General features: G+C 39.7%; 1 protein-coding gene across 1 annotated transcript in view; it reads left to right on the forward strand.

The window, feature by feature from the left end:
- Positions 1–16602, forward strand: part of LOC126355314 (solute carrier family 22 member 13-like) — a 45152-nt gene extending 28550 nt beyond the window's left edge. The window contains exons 4-5 of the mRNA XM_050005606.1: positions 9761–9948; positions 16414–16602. Coding sequence (XP_049861563.1) covers positions 9761–9948; positions 16414–16602 — 377 coding nt within the window. The remainder of the gene's footprint in view (positions 1–9760; positions 9949–16413) is intronic.
- Positions 16603–22525: the final 5923 nt, after the last annotated feature.

Below are 22525 nucleotides of genomic sequence, written 5' to 3' on the forward strand. Positions count from 1 at the left end.
GCAAATAATTTTATAGACACCAGAATAACGCAGAGGGAAAGCGAAGATTTGAAGTTATGTACGATGTTACTTTTAAAAGAATTATTCGTGGAAAAGGCTCATTTTTAAAGGCTCATTATAATAGTCATATTGATAAATTTCGTAGTAATAAAATTCCGAATCAGATACGATGTTTTGTCAGAGTGAACAATTTACTTCGGCAGAAGCACAATACACATCCCACTTATAAGGGGACCAGTTAAGGGCAATATAACACCTCTCGAGGACAGCAAATCACTTCGGAAACATGTTATTGTGGAAATATACATCCAAGTTGAATGGCGAAAACCACAAGAAAAGAAGAAACAAACATTTCCAAGAGTAATAGACATCGGAATAGTGGAATCGAAAACACACTGGAAAACAACTTGAAACGCTAATAAACAACGCGCAACTGCAGCAAGCAACGGAAGGGCTGGTATAAGTCCTTAGACAACCTAAAACCACAGGAATAAAAGAAGGAAGAAACAATGAGTCGACACAAACACCGAAAAGACGTAGTAGGTGTAACCATGCAAGGGGAATCAAATTTGTTATAAAAGTCAGTAAATTACTCAACGGACATTAGTTTTCAGTATAGGTATTTCGTTCATTCCAAGCATGTATAGATTCGTGACGTCATTGTCTAGAAACGAGTTGACCGTAATCTGAATCCGTTTCAGCAAACTAATAGTTTCTCTTAGGCAATAAAATTTTATTGATTATAAAAGACAAGATCTTGAAGTTTATTCAGCATGGGAAACGTTAATTAGTAATTGCGGGCATAATTTATCTGTTTAATATGAAGGCGTTTTGAATTTTGTGTGCATGAAAAAGTGTGTATACATGTGCGGCTTTTAGTCTGAAATGAGCTGTCACTTAGAGTGCTAAAAGTGCGCATATACAGTTTGCTGACCTGTGCAGTGAATTTTACTTTTTGTTATTTTGACCCGAATGGAGACAAGTCCAGTTTCATTTAGACTTTACGCAAGATACACACGTTACGTTATTACAAAAGAATCGTTTAGCCCATTATGGAAAATTGATACCTGTGATTTGAAATACGTTACACGCTAGTGCGTAATCGAGCTGCTCAGTGAATTGCGTACGATAGTTGCAAACGCACCCCATCTTAATGCAGCAGGTTAGAAATTAATTTTGACGCAAGTGTTGATTTTGACAAAAATGAACCGAAAGTTTATTCAAAATGTCGTGGTTCTGTTTTAACTGAGACACACATTACCTTGTTGATCACGTTGTATAGCAACACTGTAATGCAGATTAATTAATTTATTAGAACGATTTGCGATATAATAATACCCATTACTCATATATGTTACAAGAAATTTGCTGGCGGCGTGAGAGTATGAGAGTGATTTTATTTCCAGACATGCCAATAAACCAGCGATTTCAAAAGTTAAATAACTAACTGTTGTGTAACTCCATTGATTGTCCCAAGTCACCACTGAACGTGTTGTGTCTTGTCTCTTCACGCGAGGTTCTCAAGAAGCCGGGATAAATTATAAATAAGAAGAAGACTAAAGAAGAGGAATCGGTGTGTAGGAACACAAGATCAACAAAAGAAGTTTTCTAGGAAAGCGTACATTTCTCAGAATTGAAACCTACAGTCGATATATCTACCGAAAAACCCTAAAAGAAAATAAGAGAATATTCTGGGACAGAGAAGGAGAGAAACTAGTGAAAGAAGCCACAAGCGACCCAAACATTGGAGCCCGCTCATGAAATGCACCACTAAATCGCATGAAAGAATGGGAGACACACTTACAAAACATACTTAACGAAATGGCACTAAAAGGCTACCAGCGCGTAAAATAGAAGGCACCGTTTGATATAGAGGAGGTAAAGTATCCCATTAACAGCACCAAGAACGAGAAAGCCGTCAGCGTTGAAAGATTGTATAGCGAAAGTATTAGAGACACAGAACTTATAATGACACCACTGTGAACTGAACGTTAGAGTAAGTGCACAGAAATAACCTCCATTACAGAACAATGGAGACAATAATTAATTTGCTATATGAAGGGAAAGGAGACCCCAAAGGCCTTACAAAATACAGAGGCGTCGCAATGGAAAACTTACCTTTAACACCTCAAAACTATGAGTAATAGCCTAAAAATATAAGAAATAATCAATGAACGCCTTCCCAAAAACCATACTTGATTCATGGAAAAAACTAGTCTGATCGCAGTGGAATTCCTTGTAAAGTTGTATGGGAATCTCTTGAAGAGAAAGAAAAGTTTCACTTAGTATTTCTAGACCATAAGTCTTTGAACTTATAGAGATAAAGCTAGTGAAAAAAAATTAGAGGAAGCCCTATAGAAAATCAAGATAAGACACGAATCATAAGTGGAGTACAATGATGGAAGGAAATACGAAGCTCTGACAAGTTCACACTACCAAAGTCATTTCCTGATTGAAACCGAGCTGTTCAGTAACACAAACTAAGTCCATTATTGTTTATGCTTGTAGCGGGATAAATTGTAAAATGACCCAGAAGGATGGGCGTAATCTCGCATGGATTTTGAGGCGATATTGTGATAAGCTCAAAAGATATTACAAGGCTAGAAGTATTAATAAACGATATGGAAAGTTCATGCGTTAAATGTGACTTCGAAATAAGCATAGTAACAACAGAACCGATTGTGCTTATAATGGAGGAGAAACACTTGCACCGGCAATTATCTTCGTACGGAAGGGAGGACACCTTGGTGTCACGGTACAAAGAAGTGGAAAAGTTTCACAAAACATGTAAAAGGGAAAGCACTGCAAACAGTAATGATCGTTCACGGAATTCAGCATACTAGATTCCTTTTCCTAGAGACAGCAATGTCACTATTCAGAGACAAAGTCTCGCAATAGTGTTGTACAGTATACAAATTGTCATACCACTTGTCACATTGAAAAACCTAAAACAATAAAAAGACCGCCTCTATAATGGAAACAATCGCGTGTCTTTTACCATGCATTCCAGCCTCTTGTAATTCTTCTCTGAAGATCTACGGTCAAACCTAGCTCTATCCAACACCAACACTTCAGAAACATTTTCATATACGTGGAAGGGAAAAAGAGAAGACAGTCCAAGAGAAAATTATGACACAGGGGCAATGATTGACCGATCATGGACGAAGGAAAACTTAACGATGACACACGTCATTACCGGAATGGCAGTCCATGGTTTCCGCAACCTTGTCTGCTAAAACACAGCAACCTAGAGCAACGTGAGAATCTAAACAGAGTAACGTAACAAGCGAGCATTACTACATACCTTAGAACCCTGCACCTAAGAGGACACGCTACGTGACTGTGTAAACCACAATCCATAACATTTCCACTTTATTATTATAACTGTACTTTGGACATGTGTGGTTATTTGGCTGCTCTAAATGATTTATTATATTAGGTCAGTGCACAAGTTCGTAGCATTTTTGTTTTTTATGTTGGCATTCTGCTTCCTACTGGTTTATTTATCAGTTGTCACTTTTTTATTTGTAGTTCATTTTCGCTATTTTGAGATTACATATAGCCAGTTTGAGATGACGAGTGCAGCAGTGAATGTTACAAATTTACGTGTCAAGTTGAGAAATCGATACACTTCCAACGTATTTTCCTGTTTGACTTCGGTAGAGGAGTGACAGCAGTGCATATAGCAACATTTGCACCGTGTATGACGATAATGCCATTGGGCAGAGCATGACAAATAAATGGTTCTCTAGTTTTAAGGTGGATCGATTTGGCATTAGTGATTCCATGTTCAGGAAGACCTTCAGGGTTCGGTAAGGAACGTTTGATCGCATTAATCCACAAAGATCAGCGTCTGTGTACTCGAGAACCGTCCCATGTGACGAACTACGATCGTTCGACCATCGTGCGACACTTACATGCAACTGAGAACATTAAAAACCGGGTGTATGTGTACCGCACTCTCTAAACCAAAATTACTGAAATCTGGAGTGTTCTTTGCTACACAAGAGAAAAATAAACCTCGGCTTGAAATCAGTGACTGAAATGATTATCCAGAGAGGCAACACCCTATTGCATTCGTAATATACAAGACTTGTCTATGCAGCAGCTGGCTCCATCTTCTTCACCTCATATAGTGACAATTAGAGTCACAGAACAACAAACAACAATGTGAGACGTTGCGTCTACATTCCATCATCGTACAAAGTCACATTTTCTATTGAATAGGTGGGATAGTGACAGGTGCTGCTATCTATAACTTCGAAGCTCTTCAGCTTCGAGAATGACGTTGCCGGACCCGGGTGCTTATCCTCGATTTGTTCAAATGGTTCAAATGGCTCTGAGCACTATAGGTCCTAACATCTGAGGTCATCAGTCCCATAGAACTTAGAACTACTTAAACGGATCTAACTTAAGGAGATCACACACCTCCATGCCAGAGGCAGGATTCGAACCTGAGTCCGTAGCGGTCGCGCGGTTCCAGACTGAAGCGCCTAGAACCGATGGGCCACAGCGGGCGGCCACAATTTGTTCCTCACAACACCCACTACAACTACAACGATATCACTTTTGTAACAACATGCATGATTCTTTCATTAATTTAACCATTAACATTTTGTAAATTCTTTTGTAAATATTTCACCTTTTATTTAGTTCTTCTTGCAGTCTTAATGAATTATTATTAGTTTCTTAGCTGAAATGCTGGTTTATTGTACCGCCCACCAGAGGAAAGGGTTGAAATAACAGTAAAAAGAAGAATTATACATTGTATTAGAGAAACATCACCAAAGCAAAGAATCTCACTAACTGAAATGCTCACAAATGGACAGATGTTACAGAACAACCAAATAGTAAGTATAAAACATTAAGGTGATGTGATGAGTACTTCCCATTCATAAATTTCAGAACTTGCTCTTGAACCACCATCTAGTTCGTGAAATATAACGTAAATAGGCAAGAAACTAGTGTAAACGCGGGCATAAAATTTCACGGTGCTCAGACTGTTACAAAGATTTTCTCTTGTAACGTAGCTTTCATAATATTTATAGTGGACAGTTAAAATACTTTACATCAGATAAAAAAGAACCTTCAAAAAATAAAAATTGAATATAAATGTGTAGGAGTGGACATAATTGCCGATCATTATCATAAAGAAACAATAGAACACAATAAAGAAACGTGAGAAGCATCACACAATATAAAATCTGTGTACACACGTTCTTGTACTAGTAATTCAATAGACGTTAGTCTAAAAGGACGAAATGGGCATCCCCTTTCCTGTAATTCCCTAAAATTAGCTATAAAATAGATTGGAATTTATCTAAAAATCTAGAATTTTTTGGTGTGACCATTAAGCACGGCGTCTGGACGTTTATTGATATAGTTGTAAATTTCTGTTTCTTCAGGAAGGTTCATTATTCTGATTTTATGAAATCCATGCAGAACTTAAGGGATATATCTGCATAATTGATTTCATTTTGTCCTCAGTTAACTGTTTACTGAAGGTAGCGATACCTCTCTGTGTCTGCCTGGTAATTTCTTTTCATCCATTACTGAACGGTCGCCCAGTTTATCCAATTCAACGTTACGTGCCACACTGAATTCTTCAGACAACATACCCTGTTTACTGGTTAGTTCTACTCGTGTTGTGTCGGATTCTCTTTCTGAACGTGTTGTGTGTATTAACACTGATACGTACGTTAGCTTTCTTGAGCAATAGAACGGTTTTGACTGGGACTGCACCTGAGTAGGATAGGTTGGAGATCTTAAACTCTTTGTACTTTAAACTTTCTCTTTTTATTGTAGCCTCATCAGTCATATCTCCTATGCGAGTTTTACCTGTCCTGTTACTTTTATGACGTCTCCGCTCTGAAACCATTAGTGACAGTAGCTTCTAGCAAGATCGCAAATTCTTTCTAAATTTCATCATCTTGTAGTGACAAGTCCATAACATTTCATATCACATAGGACGTACGTTAGCTTTCTTGAACAATAGAACGGTTTTGACTGGGACTGCACCTGAGTAGGATAGGTTGGAGATCTTAAACTCTTTGCACTTTAAACTTTCTCTTTTTATTGTAGCCTCATCAGTCATATCTCCTATGCGAGTTTTACCTGTCTGACCAGTTACTTTTATGACGTCTCCGCTCTGAAACCATTAGTTACAGTAGCTTCTAGCAAGATCGCTAATTCTTTCTAAATTTCATCATCTTGTAGTGACAAGTCCATAACATTTCATATCACATAGGATGGTTGCGGCACGTTGGAGAGCAGAAATCATTAGTGATCGTACGGTCCGTAGCTGTCAGATTATGAAGTATCTAAAAGAGTGGAATATTTATGCAAACTGACACTTCTTTCATGAATTTGATGTTAGTTGTGAGGAAAAACTACTAATAAGAAACAAGTCAATGACATTGATTCAGCATTTAAAATTCTGCACTTATTGTCTGAAAGTAGGATTAAGAACTTTCTTCAAGAAATTGAAATTTACCGTTACCTCAAAAATCATCCATACGATCAGCTTGATGGCGAGATTTTATAGATTCATTTAATAAGTTCAGCTATGCTAATTTCAAAAAAGTAACAGGCATGAACCTCCACAATTAGTCCCATTTGACTTAGATTTCCTGAATTCACAGTTTCTACAGACATGCATGTATCTTGGTTTCATAATTTTTTCGTGCCTTCATGAGCCACGATTTGCAGCCCGATGTACCCAGTACGCTCAAACGCTGATAACACAGCCTCGGACGTGAGCGCCTTGAAGCAAACATAGTAAACATTGCACTTCCGTTCCCTAATGGGTTCCATTACACCCCTAACGATGGAATTCATAATTACTGCTAATTATACTCTCAGCACTTTATTAGACCTTCCAGGATCATCGGAACCGTTGCCTGCTGAATACCCAAACTGTGCTGGCACAGATGGAACTTCAGCAGCTGCTGATTCCACAAAACCAGCTTTTAATGCGTAAGTGGATGACCCAACAAGTAGTACCCAGTTTTACCTTTCGCCCAAGACGGGCATGCACCAGTCGTCGCTACAAACAGTCAGGTGTGTGTCGATTGGCAAGGACGAGCAAATATGCAGGCACTGCGTCATCAGAGAACCAACTCGACAGTCAGGCACAGGACGTTCAGGTGCCCCAAAGGCCGAAGAACGTCGTCTGTGGTAATCACAGATTGCTACTGGTCAGAGGCAGTGGCCAAGTTCCCCTCAGTTTGTACACAGCGGCGGGCGCTGAGAAATAAATGATCATTCAAACCAAAAGGAGTATAACGCTGACCTAAACGGTCTCTGGATTCAGTGGAAGAGCTACTTCGTATTCTCTGTTCACTCCAACTTTAATTCAGACAGTGAAAGAGCAGTAAATTTTACAGAAAAATTTCCAGTAAGGTAGCATACAAGAGTAACGCAGTGAAATACACATAAATAATTCAATATATCCCAAAAGGCTCTGAGATCAAAAACTAAATTGAATCCTGTATAAAAAACGATATATTGTTGCTGACGCTATTGGTCCACTCGGTTGCTCAGTTTCGGTTATCAATAATATATTATAATTAATTCTGTACATCTAATTATAATTAACTTTTCGTGCTCCATACTTCCTCGTTGTAAGAGTCGCCTATGAAGATTCAACGTACATAATGAAACGAACCTGAACTGATCTCCGAGAAATGATGTCCATAAAGTCTCGCAATCACTCTAAAATATCATAACTTGGAAATCATTAGAGGATGATTGTTCTTTGCAAAACGTATAACAGATCTCAAAGTTTATCACCTTAATCCATTGCTGCATGACTTGGGTAACAACGCAGTGGTGACAGACCAGAACAAGATGCACTGTGACAGGGTATACATAATCCAAATCAGTGACAACATACTGCGGAACTATTGATACCAGTTTGGGAGGACATTGTGAAAAGGAAGCATAAGGGTGTGAACAGTTCCTCCTGCCACAGATTGAGAGGCTACATTTGCCCATCACCTGACAACACGATGGAGTAAATTCAGTTCCACCGCGGTATGTGCCGAATGACATTTACAGCGAGGAGGCTGGGTCTTCATGGCCTCATTACATGATCCCTTCAGCCTTTCGGATTACAAGCTGGTAGACCAATGTTGCGGGACTATGTTAACGACCGCCTGTACACCACACTGTGCTAAGTACTTGTGCGAATCAATAAGTATTCAGAACTACTGATGCTGCAATGCTGACATCTACAAGGGCACATCGACACCCCCTTGATTTCTACGACCGCCGCGTGAGGCAAGGCTGAACTGTTTTACTCTTCTTTTTCTTGTTCTCTTACACGAGACATCTTCATAAAGACGAAATTACGAAATTCTTTGTCTGGAAACATATGTTCAGTTTCAACATTCCTTACTATCTTTAACAGCTGTAAATACGTTTTTAGCTGAATACATGTTACCAACACCTGTTACTGCATAGCAGTGTCTTCGGTATATTGGGTAATGCTTTTTGTGTTGCCTCTTGGTAATCATTGTAGAAGGTGTACCTGACCAGCTGAGTCACCGACGCAAGGTCTTCAGGTACAATGGGTACAAAAGCCACCAAATAAATTAAATGATGTCAAGTGAGAATCGTAATACTACCACAGACGATAACAACGAAAATTACATTGACTTTTGGGCGTTCTGCTGCTCCGAGATGAATAAGATAAGCGGCCGGCTGGAAAGATGGAAAGTAAAATCGATCTTCAGACTTCTGTCAAAAATTTCACAATAAATGAAACCCATGAAAGATGCGGCAGTTCTCAGAGCACCTAAGCTATACGAAACATCGTATGAGGGTTTCCAGTGTTACGTTCCACAAACATTTCGTACTGTAGAACAACCCGTTATAGGTTTTATGGAAAACAGTACACCGGAATATTGGATTTCATTGAGCATGATCTTGTAAATGGTCAGCGAATCAATCATGATGGATCTTCTATTGTAGATTACACTAAAAGCCGCTTGGAGAGTGTCCATGAGAAAGCCATAGAAATAAAATATCACTACCAACTGGTTCAGTAGTAACGGAAGGACGCCCTCAGCAGGGCAGATGCCTACAACTCTGTGCTGCGTGACATCCATCGACCGTGAAATGGGGTGTATCGATCGAGGACTCAACCAGTTGCAATATGCAAAGATAAAGTGGGCACCAGTGACGTCATATTGTAACAGCCCATCGGCAGTCATTTCACTTTTCAGTGGCCAAGCGGCACTTGGTCGAAAGTTCGTGGCATGTCATCGCGGTTGTAAGACGAAGAATATTTTAAAAAGCGTTATCTCAGCAGGAACCTGTGTTCTTATCCTACATGACGACTTGTGGTGATCCTGTGCGGCGGTCAGCGCCTATGGGAACACTGTCTGTGTGATTCTGGAGGTACAGGAATAACATGTCGATCTCATGAGTCTTGAATTTATGTCCAATGTCGCATATAGTATAAACAACTCGTCTCGCACCGATGGTCATCCAACAGTAAAAAGTAGTTTAAATATCGTGATCACTGCACCCCCTCCTGTAACAGGCTCTTCAGACGCTGATACCATGGTAACACCAAACGCCACATTTGGTTATCATTAAAGGTAAATAAAAAAATGGGACAGCCGTTCACATCACTTTTGGCCACTTAGTTGACATAATGAACGATAACGTATGGGTTTCAGTGTGCGTGTGCGTGTGTCCTACTGTCATTATCTAACTATTTCTCGTAACTGCTGTGATACATGTTTTGATTCAGCTGGCATCATCGGACTGCCTATCACGGTGGCGGCTGTGATAACACAGTTCTTATCGACGGGCACAATCGCCATGGCCAACCTGCAGAGTGTGGAGGTGCACCCCACATGTCTGCGGCAGATCGCGGCTTGCGTCGAGTGGACCGCAGCTGCCATCGTCATGTCTGCTCTACCATACGTGGCCCTCATGGTAAGTAAAGGGAAACGACAGTGGAATCTATACGCTTATTTTCATTGTCTGTTACATGAGTGACTCACAAATGATGTCAGTTATCAATATGCTATCGAAAGAGACAGTAGGAGAAGAGTGAGGCGTAGAGGAAGAACAACACAACCTAGAATGATGTACCAGGTTTTCCTGAGTAAATATTTCAGGAAAACTGTACTTACTGCGTACCTCTCCGTTATTTAGAGTCTTGTATACTGATATCGTGTCATAGTTACTGCCTTTTTTGCGCTTCTGTTTCGACCTTCCTTCTACGGTGGTAGTCAGTTGCCATAGGAATGTATCAGCAAGAATGACGAAACAGTGGATTATAAGACGCTACGGGTACCCGACGGTAACATCTCAGCCACGAAGGCTTATGCTCATCAACCGTCTATGTTCTCTGCATTACTAACTCCCAATAAACCGGGCGTTGTTTTCTAGAGATATCTGAAAACACGCACGTTCCTCCAGTAATAGGTCAGAAGTAATACTGAAGATTAAGTAAAGGTCCCATGTCAGCTACCACTGACGACAGTGTCATCTTACGTAAATTAAATCTGAAGCATCATATATACAATTGATGCCAGATATTCCTTCTCATCACTTCCGCTCCTTGCCCCTGCCACAGTTCTTTAGGGAAACCTCTTCCTTATTTCGTGGCTTCGTATAGAATCAGTGACGATGAAACTTCCTGGCAGATTAAAACTGTGTGCCGGACCGAGACTCGAACTCCGGACCTTTGCCTTTCGCGGGCAAGTGCTCTACAAAATTGTCTACCCAAGCACGACTTCTGTAAAGTTAGGAAGGTAGGAGACGAGGTACTGGCAGAAGTAAAGCTGTGAGGACAGGGTAGCTGAGTAGCTGAGTTGGTGGAGCACTTGCCCGCGGAAGGCAAATGTCCCGAGTTCGAGTCTCGGTCCGGCACACAGTTTTAATCTGCCAGGAAGTTTCATATCAGCGCACACTCCGCTGCAGAGTGAAAATCTCATTCTGGAACCAGTGACTAGTTGATAATAAAAACCACAATGCATACGATCTAACCCACTGCCCCGACGTGGAAGGAACTTACATTAGAGAATGAAGACATCGAACCGTATCTAAGGCTGTAATAAATGTTCTCTATAAGCTCGCAGAGTTAATTCTTTGAAATAATCTGCGATTTCGACGAGTTCGTCAGAGAAAGCAATGACTGACTGAGAAGTACCTTAACTATTGTGACGTTAACGATGTGTTAGTGTTCACTAAGAACAACGATTACATCTGAACCAGCGAAGTAAGTCTCTAGTGCTTAGTTTCCATCAGTGTTTTTACTGGGATACTGTCTGAGCATTTCGGTATAAGGTCGTCACCGTCGCAAAATATCTTCGTGTGATCTCTGTATGTGGGTCGCACTGGTAAGATGTGCAAATATCGGAGATAAGCATTGCGTGTCTAGTTTGGAAACAAACTTGTTCCATTCACCCATAGTAGATGATGTTGAAACCAGGAACGCCAACTTTAAATTTCGTCCTTAAGCTCTCATTCAGTACTCTCCAGTTCTGTCACGGGTATGTTTTTCTGGTGGGATTACTTTCACATTAACAGCGATACACAGGAGTGTGGATAGATTTACTGATTACGACTTGGGGAGTACGCACTTAGAGTATGACGTCAAAAAACACAATGGACGACCGAAACCATGACACTATGCCGACCGTTCGCAGCAGTAACGGGGTCACATCACAATACTCTCGCGTCAGTACAAGTGAGTCACTCTGTGTTGTACGTATTACCGACTGGTTGCAATAGGCATAGTCCCTGTTGTGCAGGCAGTTTCACAGAAAGAAAGGAAAGTAGGTTAACAAATCGATGAAATCATTGCATGATTATCAAACCGGAACCAGCCACCGGTGACTTCAGGACCCATACACCATAACACTGAACAATATCCCTGAACAACGCGAGAAATTTTGGCAGTGTGACTTCGGGTCTCTTTTTACTAAGTACCCGTTTCAACGCATATCCAAATGCGTTCCCTACATCTCTCTTCATGTTGTTGATACACATTCAATTCCCAAAGATTCATTGACTAAACTCGTATAATCCCAGCATTTCTAACCACGGTATACAATCCGCGTCGTCTCTGTATGATCTTGTGCATATTCGTATGTTTGTATTTTGGAACAGAACGTATTTCTGTTTTTGGTATACTATTATGTTCCTTTCAATTGAGGAGGAGGTGATTAATGTTTAACGTCCCTTAGACAACGAGGCCATTAGACAATGGGAACTAGCTCTGATTAGGGAGGAATGGTGAAGGAAGGCGGTCTTGCACTTTAGAAGGAAGCATCCTAGCACTTGCCTTATGGGATTTAGGAAAATAACGGAATACCTAAACCTGGATAGCCGGGGGTGGCTTTGAACCGTCTTCATCCCGAAAGCGAATCCAGTGTGCTAACCACCGCCCTACACCGTTCAGTTCGTTACAGCATTACAGAGCTAAAACTGTCTTCTTTTTTCTTCTTTTCTTCTTCTTCTCCTTCTTCTTCTTCATTTCAAGGAGTTGACTTATAAGCTGTTCCGTCTTCACAAAAACCAACTTAGCCTATATCTTTTCGTATATCTCTTCCATTAGGTTAGTCGTGTATGACATGTCTGGTTACGCTCTCTGCTGAATTTTCTATCAATTTTGTTAATCAGAACCATGCAGTAACAGTTGGAATGGGAAACGGAGACTGAAGTAACTGCATTGGAAACGTTGTGAGACACGGAGATTCAGTAGTGTTCTTAAAACACAGGATGAAAGGTCATCAACGACATGATTTGGTGATGAGTTTGGTATCTGCAGTGAGAGCGAAGAAGTATTGCAAGGTATATTGATTGGAATGATGTATTTATAGAGACCAGATTATATATTGAGTGTAAACAGAAGAAACATGAAAGTAATTAGGACTAACAAATACATGGTAAGGGATAAAATTAGCATCAAAAAAGGTACTCAGAAGCAGACGAAATGCACTTTGGAATCAAAATAATGCATGACGAACAAAGCAAGGATGGCGTAAAATCTGATCAGAACAAGCAGAGAGAGCATTCCCTTACCAAAGGAGGCCACCAATATCACATTTTAGCATTAATTTGAGGAAGAAATTTATGAGAATGGAAGTCAGGAGCGCATCACTCTAAGGAAGTGAAACGTGGACTTCGGGGAACCGGAAAATTATGGAATGAAGTGTTTAAAAACTGGTACCGTAGAAAGGCGCTGAAAACTGGGTGGACTCATATGATGAGAAAGGAGGGGGTACTCCGCAGAATCGTTGAGGAACATAGAAAATTGATGGGAAGGAATGATAGGTTTTTCCATGTGTTAACAAATCAGGAAATAGCTTGCATGGTATTGCAGGGAACTGCAAGAGCTAAGAACTGTAGGGAAAAGTAGGGATGGGAGAATATTAAATTGGAGAATATTCAATAAACAACTGAGGATGTACCATGCAAGTCACGAAACTTACGATCCTCTCCCAAAACATCGTTTTGTGGTGTTATATGAAGCACACCTAGGCGATATCGTCTTTCGGCAACCCAAGGGCACTAACGATTTGTTGCTCCATGTGGACATTAACTAAGGCCTATAATATTCGCTTTCATTGAAATATACTGCTAATCTGGTGTAATAAGAGATAATGAAAACCATAGCAAGTCAATTATTCGTACTAAGTCTGTACACTTTTTATCTTATATAGCTTTATGTGACTGGAGAGTTGTTTGACTCACTAACATGGGAGAGAACCATTCTGAGCTGGGCACTGCGAACAGCAACTAATACTGAGGTCCATGCACAATCTAGTCTGTGCTTTGTTTACGGTCATAGTATAACATACGCTCATCGGGAAATACACATTCTTAAAGCAATATGGTAAATTGTGAGGAATAAGTTGTATTGCGCCTGCGCAACATCCCGTCAAAATGTCGTCTTCTTTGAAGTTACGTTGGAGGGAAGTGACTTCCATCCTCTATTAGTGAATGGTTCTGAGCAGTGAGACAATAGATGACGTTCACGATTACAGATACGTCACAGCTCGCTTTTGCCAGGAATTTCCACAGAACGAGTTAAAGCCTGATGTTCTGGAGATCCCATTCTTCACATTCTTCATTGGATTCTAGAGATCGCAGTTTCTTAGCCGTTGTGATGTATTTAAAAAAAACCAATTTCAAGGCACTTTAACTCGTAAACAAAAGAAAATCAGTACGTAATGAGTAGGCGACCAAATCACAAAGAAAACTTAATAAATCTGTCTGTCTAGCAAAGAAAATAAATAAAAACCTAACATAAGAAGCAAAGCAACGTTATTAGTTACTTATATACAAAGCGAAACCCTTAAATGCGCATGGAGCAATAAATGTTGTCACTCTGGTATTTTTACGAATAGGCCTCTCTCCCCGAGATATATAATCTGTTGTAGAAAGGAAGTCAAATGTAACTATAACCTATTGAAAGAAGAAAGCAATGTCATTATGTTTCTAATACACTAGACGAAGTACATAAGTCTGTATGTCCTAGCCGAGTAAATTCGCTGTTCATATTCCGAAAGGTAAGAATGGGGCGCTTAATACTGTCAGTGTCGTAAATTTCCGAAAATACATCAGCCACTGATTCAGAAACAGCTACCAGCGCCGTTTGTTACCTGTTTGGCGTTCTATTAAACTAATAGCGCTATCTAAGAGTTCTTTAATGTCCTCCACAAGGATTAAACGTTTGAACTACCAAGCTGAGAGGAGTATTTTAGAGAAAATTTCGAAGTAAGATACCTTTACTTCATGATCCGATTTTTTTATATAATTAGTGGTTTCAGGCAGACAGACACAATAGATTAAAGCTAATTTTTACATCTCAGTGCCTTTCTTCTCCTTGATCCATCTTTGATAAAATAAGGCCTATCGTTGCCCCAAGCTACACTCAGGTTACCTATAAATATCCCATGAAGCTTCCTCTACCAGTTATGGAATTAGCGTTTTCAAATAGACAAGACACTTATGTCTGTTTTTACAGTTTTGAAATTAGTCTGGATATAGAACATGTATTTCTATAGGGAAAAAACATTTTCATTATACGGTACCCAACTACACTTCAGTTTTGTCTATTTCTCTACAGTTATTGTAAATGTCGGAAGAAACGTGTGCACTATACGATTTTCATTTTCGTTGCTAATCTCAGTAGGTATTTCACAGGTGCAGGGCGTGATAAGCACGTTTTCTATTTGTACGTTTCACCTGTCCTGAATATGAGTAACAGTAGAAAACTGTCAGTGACACTACGCCACAAATAATCCTCTAGTAGCTTTGTGGCTATAGCACAACGTCATTTTACTCTCGCGTACGTTGTGTAGTATAGGATAGAAGTTTATCTGTAGATAGTCTATAGCCAAAAATACAATAATTTTGACTTCGACATATTGAATAACGGCGAAAATTTTCGTAATATCTTCTTGAAACCGCATACATTTTTCATGTTACTCAAAGACACTTGTATTAACATCAAGTATAAATGTGTCATTCACTGAGACAGTAGGTAAGAAGTAAATCTAGCAATTTTTCTGAGTGACCAAGAATGGTTCATAGTAACCTCAGAATATGTACTGAGGGACCGCCAACCGCCCATGAAGCACTTGCAACACTCATTAGGTCTTATCACTCTGTCAAGCCTGTGAGGCTTTTATGGCAGTTGGATTGGTGACCATCCGGTCGGCCGAGCTCCTTTGGCAAGCGGCTCACACGGAGCCCTTGTGAGGCCAAATGAGGAGCTACCTGATGAGGAAGCAGAGGCTCCTCTCACAGAAACTGACAACAGCCGCGAGAGCGGTGTGCTGACCACATGCCTTCCATAACGGCATCGAGTGACGATGGCGGTGACGTGGCGGCCGGTCGGTGCCGTTGGGTCTTCAGGTCTGTTCTTACAATTATTAGTTTTATACAGTGAGATGTCAATGATTATTCCAGAGAATTTGTGAAACCATTTGTATGAATATAAAACTTATCTCTGTTGCCTTTCGTACAGCCGAGATCAAAAAAATATTCTGACAGATTTTAAAATCACACCTGTGTAGAGACATAACCAGGTATATTACCTTTTGAAATACAAGTGACAAGTTTCAAATCATGGTGCGACACTCGTCCTTAGTTGGTCGAAAAGTCCGTAACTGTTTACATTCCCTTGCAGAGTGTAAGATAAGTTGCAGAAATTCACTATTGTCACTTTTTCATACAGAAAAAATATAAAGACACTTAAAATAAGAGCATAGCGCTGTAGACATTCGTGACAGAACTGAAAATTAATGTTACGGAATTGGAAATGTTCCGGAGTCTGATCTTGTTCAAGTAAACAATTTTTTTGTTTTTCTCACCATGTTATGGGCATTGTCTTGAGTAGTAACTACGATTTGTTTCGCTAACGCTCTTTCTCTTTTTCAGAGTGATAGACGGACGCCCTACACCATTCTCGCAGCTCTAAACTTGGGAACAGCGTTTGCAGTATCATTTCTTCCAGAATCTGCGTTGCAGAGGCTACCAGAGTCATTGCAGGATGCTGCCGTCTTCGGCAAGGACCAGAAGTATTGGAGCTGGAAGCCAAAACCAGCTCCACAGTATGCCATGGGGTAAACCCCCTTTAAAGAGTTCGTTAAACGATTCTGACGTTTTTATACTTTTTCTGAAGCAAAATGTAAATTGGTACCCTCTTTGTTAGCAGAGCTCAAGACTACGCCAACATAGTGGAAGAACGTGAGATGACAGTTGTCTATAGGACTACATGATTCATTAAATATGTCTCGAAATATTTCTTTAGACTGCACACATGCTTCATAATTTCATGTAATAAGTGTTACCGAGTGCTATAATTACAAGTTTTAGAGCGGAAATAGTATCAGTAAATAACAGTTTCAGTCGAGAATACGGCAATAGTTTGCAAAATTTAGAATAGCTGAAAGTGTCCCCTGTGTTCTGAAATGTAGAACCACGTGTTGTCTTAGGAAGTAAATTTCATTTACAATGCTGGGGAGGAACCAAAGTGATATAATATATTTACTGAAATGTTTCTAATCAAGATTATGGGTGAATATGTCACATAATATATATTTCGAAGGAAGTTCGTTCATAATGTAGAAAAATTATTTGAGTTCGAATGTGTCTCCCGTCAAGTGCTATGTTAAAAGTCACTGCAAAACATATTTAGTCTACATCACACTATAAGTTTGAAGGCATGATATCGGTGGCCCAGGTTTCGTGCTTCCTTATTTATTTATTTATTTAAACTAATTGGCCAACTAAGGAGCGCGTTACAAAATCTATTTCATGTTCACACTTTTCTTTATCTTCTCCCGAGCGGCTTATCTGTCTGCTGCCATTTTTGCCATTTGTTGAGCTGTTAGTTTCCTATTGGTCTTCTGTTTTGGAGCCTCCTGAAACTCCTTGAATTCAGGTGTTGCCTTTCTGTACTTGGACCTATTCATTGCGTCCATTAATGTAAGTCCCAGTTCACCGAGGTTTTTCTTTATTCCTTTCAACCAAGAGCTGGCTGTTTTCCTCTGTGGGATTATATTGAAGATTTTCTTCGTTACCTGCAGCCATCCTGTCTCACCTGATGACTGAAGAACATCAGCCCTATCTTTCTCATTTCTGTTGTGACTGGTTTAATAGATTGCTTCTGATGGCTCATCTTTCCCCATTTTTCACCATTTTTTTGGTTCCACCAAGAATCTTTCTCATAATTACTCTTAACTTCTTCTTGAGCTCATCTATTAGTCCTTTGTTCTTGAGGGAGGTTGTTTCCGCTGTATACTGAACTTGTGTTCTCGCTGAAGTGTAGTAACTTTGCATTTCGAGATAGGAAGTTTTGATTGTACAGCTTCTGTTTTAAAATGTGTGCGCTCCCAAGTTTAGCTACTCGAGGTTTGACAGTTATTTTCCTATGCCAGTATCGGTTATCGATTCTCCCAAATATTTGAAGTATTTATATCTTTCGATGTATCCAGTAATTCCGTGCAATTTTTTGATTTTGTTATATTACTTAGATATGAATTTAGTTTTTTCTTGTGACATCTTTAAACAAAATTTGGCTGCATACTTTGCTAAGATTTCTATTTGACTAATTGCATCCGCTATATTTGTGGATTAGAGAGAAACATCATCTTCAAAAGCAAGTGCATATATCGTAAGGCCTTAAACTGATCCTGCAAAAGAAATTTCCTTTTCTTTTTGTTTTGTGTATTCCTCTAATATCTCCCTCATAATGTTTTCCGAACTGATGTTGAATAGAAGTGCGGAGATTCCATCCCCATGTCTGAAGCCCGTTTGGATTTTAAACGGTTTCAGAAATCTCGCCTCGAAATTTGACAGTTATTTTCCTATGCCAGTATCGGTTATTGATTCTCCCAAATATTTGAAGTATTTATCTCTTTCGATGTATCCAGTAATTCCGTGCAATTTTTTGATTTTGTTATATTACTTAGATATGAATTTAGTTTTTTCTTGTGACATCTTTAAACCAAATTTGGCTGCATACTTTGCTAAGATTTCTATTTGACTAATTGCATCCGCTATATTTGTGGATTAGAGAGAAACATCATCTTCAAAAGCAAGTGCATATATCATAAGGCCTTAAACTGATCCTGCAAAAGAAATTTCCTTTTCTTTTTGTTTTGTGTATTCCTCTAATATCTCCCTCATAATGTTTTCCGAACTGATGTTGAATAGAAGTGCGGAGATTCCATCCCCATGTCTGAAGCCCGTTTGGATTTTAAAAGTTTCAGAAATCTCGCCTCGAAATTTGACTTTGGACTTGGTATCTGACAGTACATGCTTTACAACTTCTCTAGTTTTTCTGTCACTTCCAAATTCCTCCAGAGTTCTAATGAGACTTCGTCTGTCTATGGACTCAAATGTTTTTCTAAAATCAATAAACATTGTAACAAGTGGTTGACCAGCCCTTATTCTAATTATGCTTTTAAGGTAAATAATTAGCTCCGAGCAGCTCCTCCCTTTCCAAAATCCACCTTGGTAGTCTATCTGTGCATCGAAAACTGGTTCAATCCTATTGCGTAATATCTTGGAAAGGACCTCGTATGGAACGGATAGAAGGAAAATCCCCCTGTAATTGTTCACACCTAATCTGTCACCCTTTTTGTGAAGTGGAGATTTATGTGCCAACGTCCAATCTTCAGGGATCTTATTGATTCTCCAAATTTCCTTAATAATTGTACTGAAGTGTAGTGCTGCGTTTCCTCACTTGGTTTCAAAAGTTCAGCTGTGATTCCATCTTCACCAGAAGATTTGTTGTTCTTCAGGGATTTTATAGCTTGCCGGACTTCAATTAGAGTTGGTGGATGTGATTCTGCAGGGATTAGTGGTGGAGTTGTGAATCACGGTTTCTCTGGAGGCTTTTCACAGTTGAGAACGTCTTCGAAATAGCATGCTGAAACGTTGCAGTTTTCTTGGTCATTTGTACCTAATTTCCCTGATTTGACACGAAAATTTAAACTGGGTGGTTTGCAACCTTTAAGGAGTCTTTTGATATATTCGTAATAGTTTATGGATTTGTTTTGAGTGAAGTACATCTGTATTTGTTGAAGGGATAGTCTTTAATACAGTCTCTTTTCGTTTCTGATTTTATAGGAGGCTATTTTTCTACCATATCTGAACCTTTCGTTGTTGTTTTGTCTCGGATTCGATTAAAATTTTTCGCAAAGCTTTTGTCTGTCTTTCCGAAGCTTCATTGTACTTTTCGTTCCACCAGACATTGTTCTGTTTGGTTTGGGTTGGAAGAGATCCTTCTGCAGCTTTCATTATTTGAGACGTCGGTTTGAAATAATTTTGACTATGTCCATCAATATTCCTGGTTTCAAAATGCTTTCTCATAGGTTTATTAGTATTTCTTTCTCAACTTGCGATTAACTTAATTTTAGACTTAACAAGATAGTGATCCTTATGTACTTTGGCTCTTTTCTATAGCTTAATATTTGGAATTGTCTTAAATTCTCTTCTAGTAATGACAGATTGGTCAATTTGGGACTCTCCTAGGAGTTGATTTGGTACTTTCCAAGTCTTCATGTTCTTGCTATGTTATTTGAATTGTGCAGTCATAATTAAGGAGCTGAAGATTTGGCAGAGTTCCTCAAGTCCTATTCCATTCTTGTTTGTCCTACTTGCCAGGTAAATAAATGCACAAATAAATAAATAAATAAATATGCGCTGGGTACTCTCCAATGACGTTTCTGTATTCCTTCTCCTTGCCGTTCTGTGCATTAGAATGCCCGAGCATAATGGTGACATTTTCCTTTGGAATCTTATAAATGATGTCGTCTAGTTCTTCCCAGAAAGTGTGTGCTTTGTTCGGATTTTTTTAATGTCAATATTTTTTGGAGCATGAGCATTCACTAGCGTATACATTTTGTTTTTACTTTTGATCTTCAATGTTGAGAGCCTGTTGGATGTAGAGCTGAAGTTTGTTACACACTCCGTAATTAATAGAGGGCATTTTCCAACGATATACTTTGCTGGTTGTCCTTCAGAAATTCTGTAATGGCCAGTTTGAAAAGAATTTTCATCATTATAGTGAGGTTCTTCTAGTGCCATAATTTGGATATTACGGTGTTAAAGTGCTTGATTCACTTCTTGGTGTTTTCCTATTTTGATCTGTGAGTTAATGTTCAGAGTTCCTATATTATATTTCTTCTTGAATTTTGTTTTTCAGGTTCTTTCGATAAAAGAAGAGTAGAGCGTGTAAACAACCCAGAATCTGAAATTCCTGCTTGCGACTTGAGGTCGACAGAATTTACCACCCGGGGTAATTTGTTTTCTTTTCCACTACTGATCCATAAAATTTTTAAGGTTGAAGTGATGGAGCTTTCCGAAGATTGCTCGAGAAACAACTGGAGTGTTAATCCAGTGCGGTTGTGTTTGGTGCGCGACAGCTATTTTATTTTACTCAAGTCCGCTGGCAAACCAGTGAGGAACCCCCCCCCCCCCCCCCGCCCCTATCCACCACCTGGGGGACGTGTCACGTCGGACTAGCATCTCTCCGCCTGTTCCGACTGCGTACCAGCTTCGTGGGATTTCGGAGTTTATATTCACTAAAAAAGTTTCTGTAGACCACGGGATAGTCAGACACGGACCACATTTTTACACAGGTAGGTTGGAGTAACAATATCGAACTAGTGTTTTCGATTGTAATTATCGGGACAGTCGTCTTAACCGAAAAAAGGAAAGAAAAGAAGTAAATAGCAATGGCTGGGTATTATGATTCTCTTTAGTGTCAGTTCAATATTGTATCCGATGTGTCAACAGCCTTGATCTTACATTTACAAGAGATTAATTTGTTTGTAAAATCTCTACTTATTCCAGAAAGTTTAGTGATTAGTATTGTAAATGGTCAGGAGAACGCCAGTTTAGTGTACTGTACCCTGGTGAGCCTGGACCAAGAGTCGAAATCTTAGACTACTATCCTACGCCACGATTGGCAACTTCGACTTCGAGTCCTACCAAGCGTTCACAGCATTAATCACTACGTCATTCTCCTCAAATCGTCGTTGTTTGAGGTCTTTTTTTTAGGTTTGGGAAAAGAAGAAATCTGATGGAGCAAAATCTGGAGACATAACAATTTGAACTCGCAGTCACACAGAGCTTCCAGCGTAGCAAGGGCTTTGTGCGACGTTGCGTTGTCGTAGTGCAACAGAACTCCGTGCGCCAATTTTCCGCTCCTCTTCTTCTTTGACTGCTCTCTCAAACGGCACAGGAGAGTGCAATAGTATGATGCATTGTTAGTTACGCCCTTGTGATAGTAATCTACCATAACTACCCGTTCTGCATACCAGAATACCGACGCCAACACCTTGCAGGCCGATTTTTGCACCCGGATTTTTTTTTGGGCTAGCGGATGCAGGATGTTTCCATTGTTGTGACTGTTGTTTTGTCTCAGGATCAAAGTGGTAAACACACGTTTCGTCCATTGTCACCAATCTTGCAAGAAAGCGGTCTTTATCCGCTTCAAATTGGCGGACGATTTCTTCACAACAATGCACACGCTCCCATCTCTGATCTGCTATCAAACCTTTCAGGACCCACCGAGATGAAACTCTCCTCATTCCAAAAATATCAACAACAATGTCATGAGAAAGCCTATTGGAGATTTCAAATGTGGTTTCAATGTGCTGCATCGTTGTTCAACGATCCTGCGAAATCTTGTCGTGAATTGCAGTCAATTTTTCATAAGTGGCAACAGTGACGGGCCTTCTTCTCATTGACGCATGTTCCACACTCGTTCTTCCATGTTTGAAGACCCTAACCCACTTTTCAATGTTGTATAAGACGGAGAACTGTCCTTAAGTGTTTTCCGGATGTCCTCCGCAATTTCCTTGGGCGTCATTCCCTTCAAATGTAGATATTTCTCGATATTCGCCATTTTGCTTACACTAGCGGCAAAACTAACGTGCGAAGCAGCGAAACTTGACTTGCGTACACACAATGGGTCACCATAAAAATATGTGGTGTTGTCTGTTCGAGACATTACGGTAACTATCTCGGGCTAGAA

Source organism: Schistocerca gregaria, chromosome 3 (genome assembly GCF_023897955.1).
Source record: "Schistocerca gregaria isolate iqSchGreg1 chromosome 3, iqSchGreg1.2, whole genome shotgun sequence".
Lineage (NCBI taxonomy): Eukaryota > Metazoa > Arthropoda > Insecta > Orthoptera > Acrididae > Schistocerca > Schistocerca gregaria.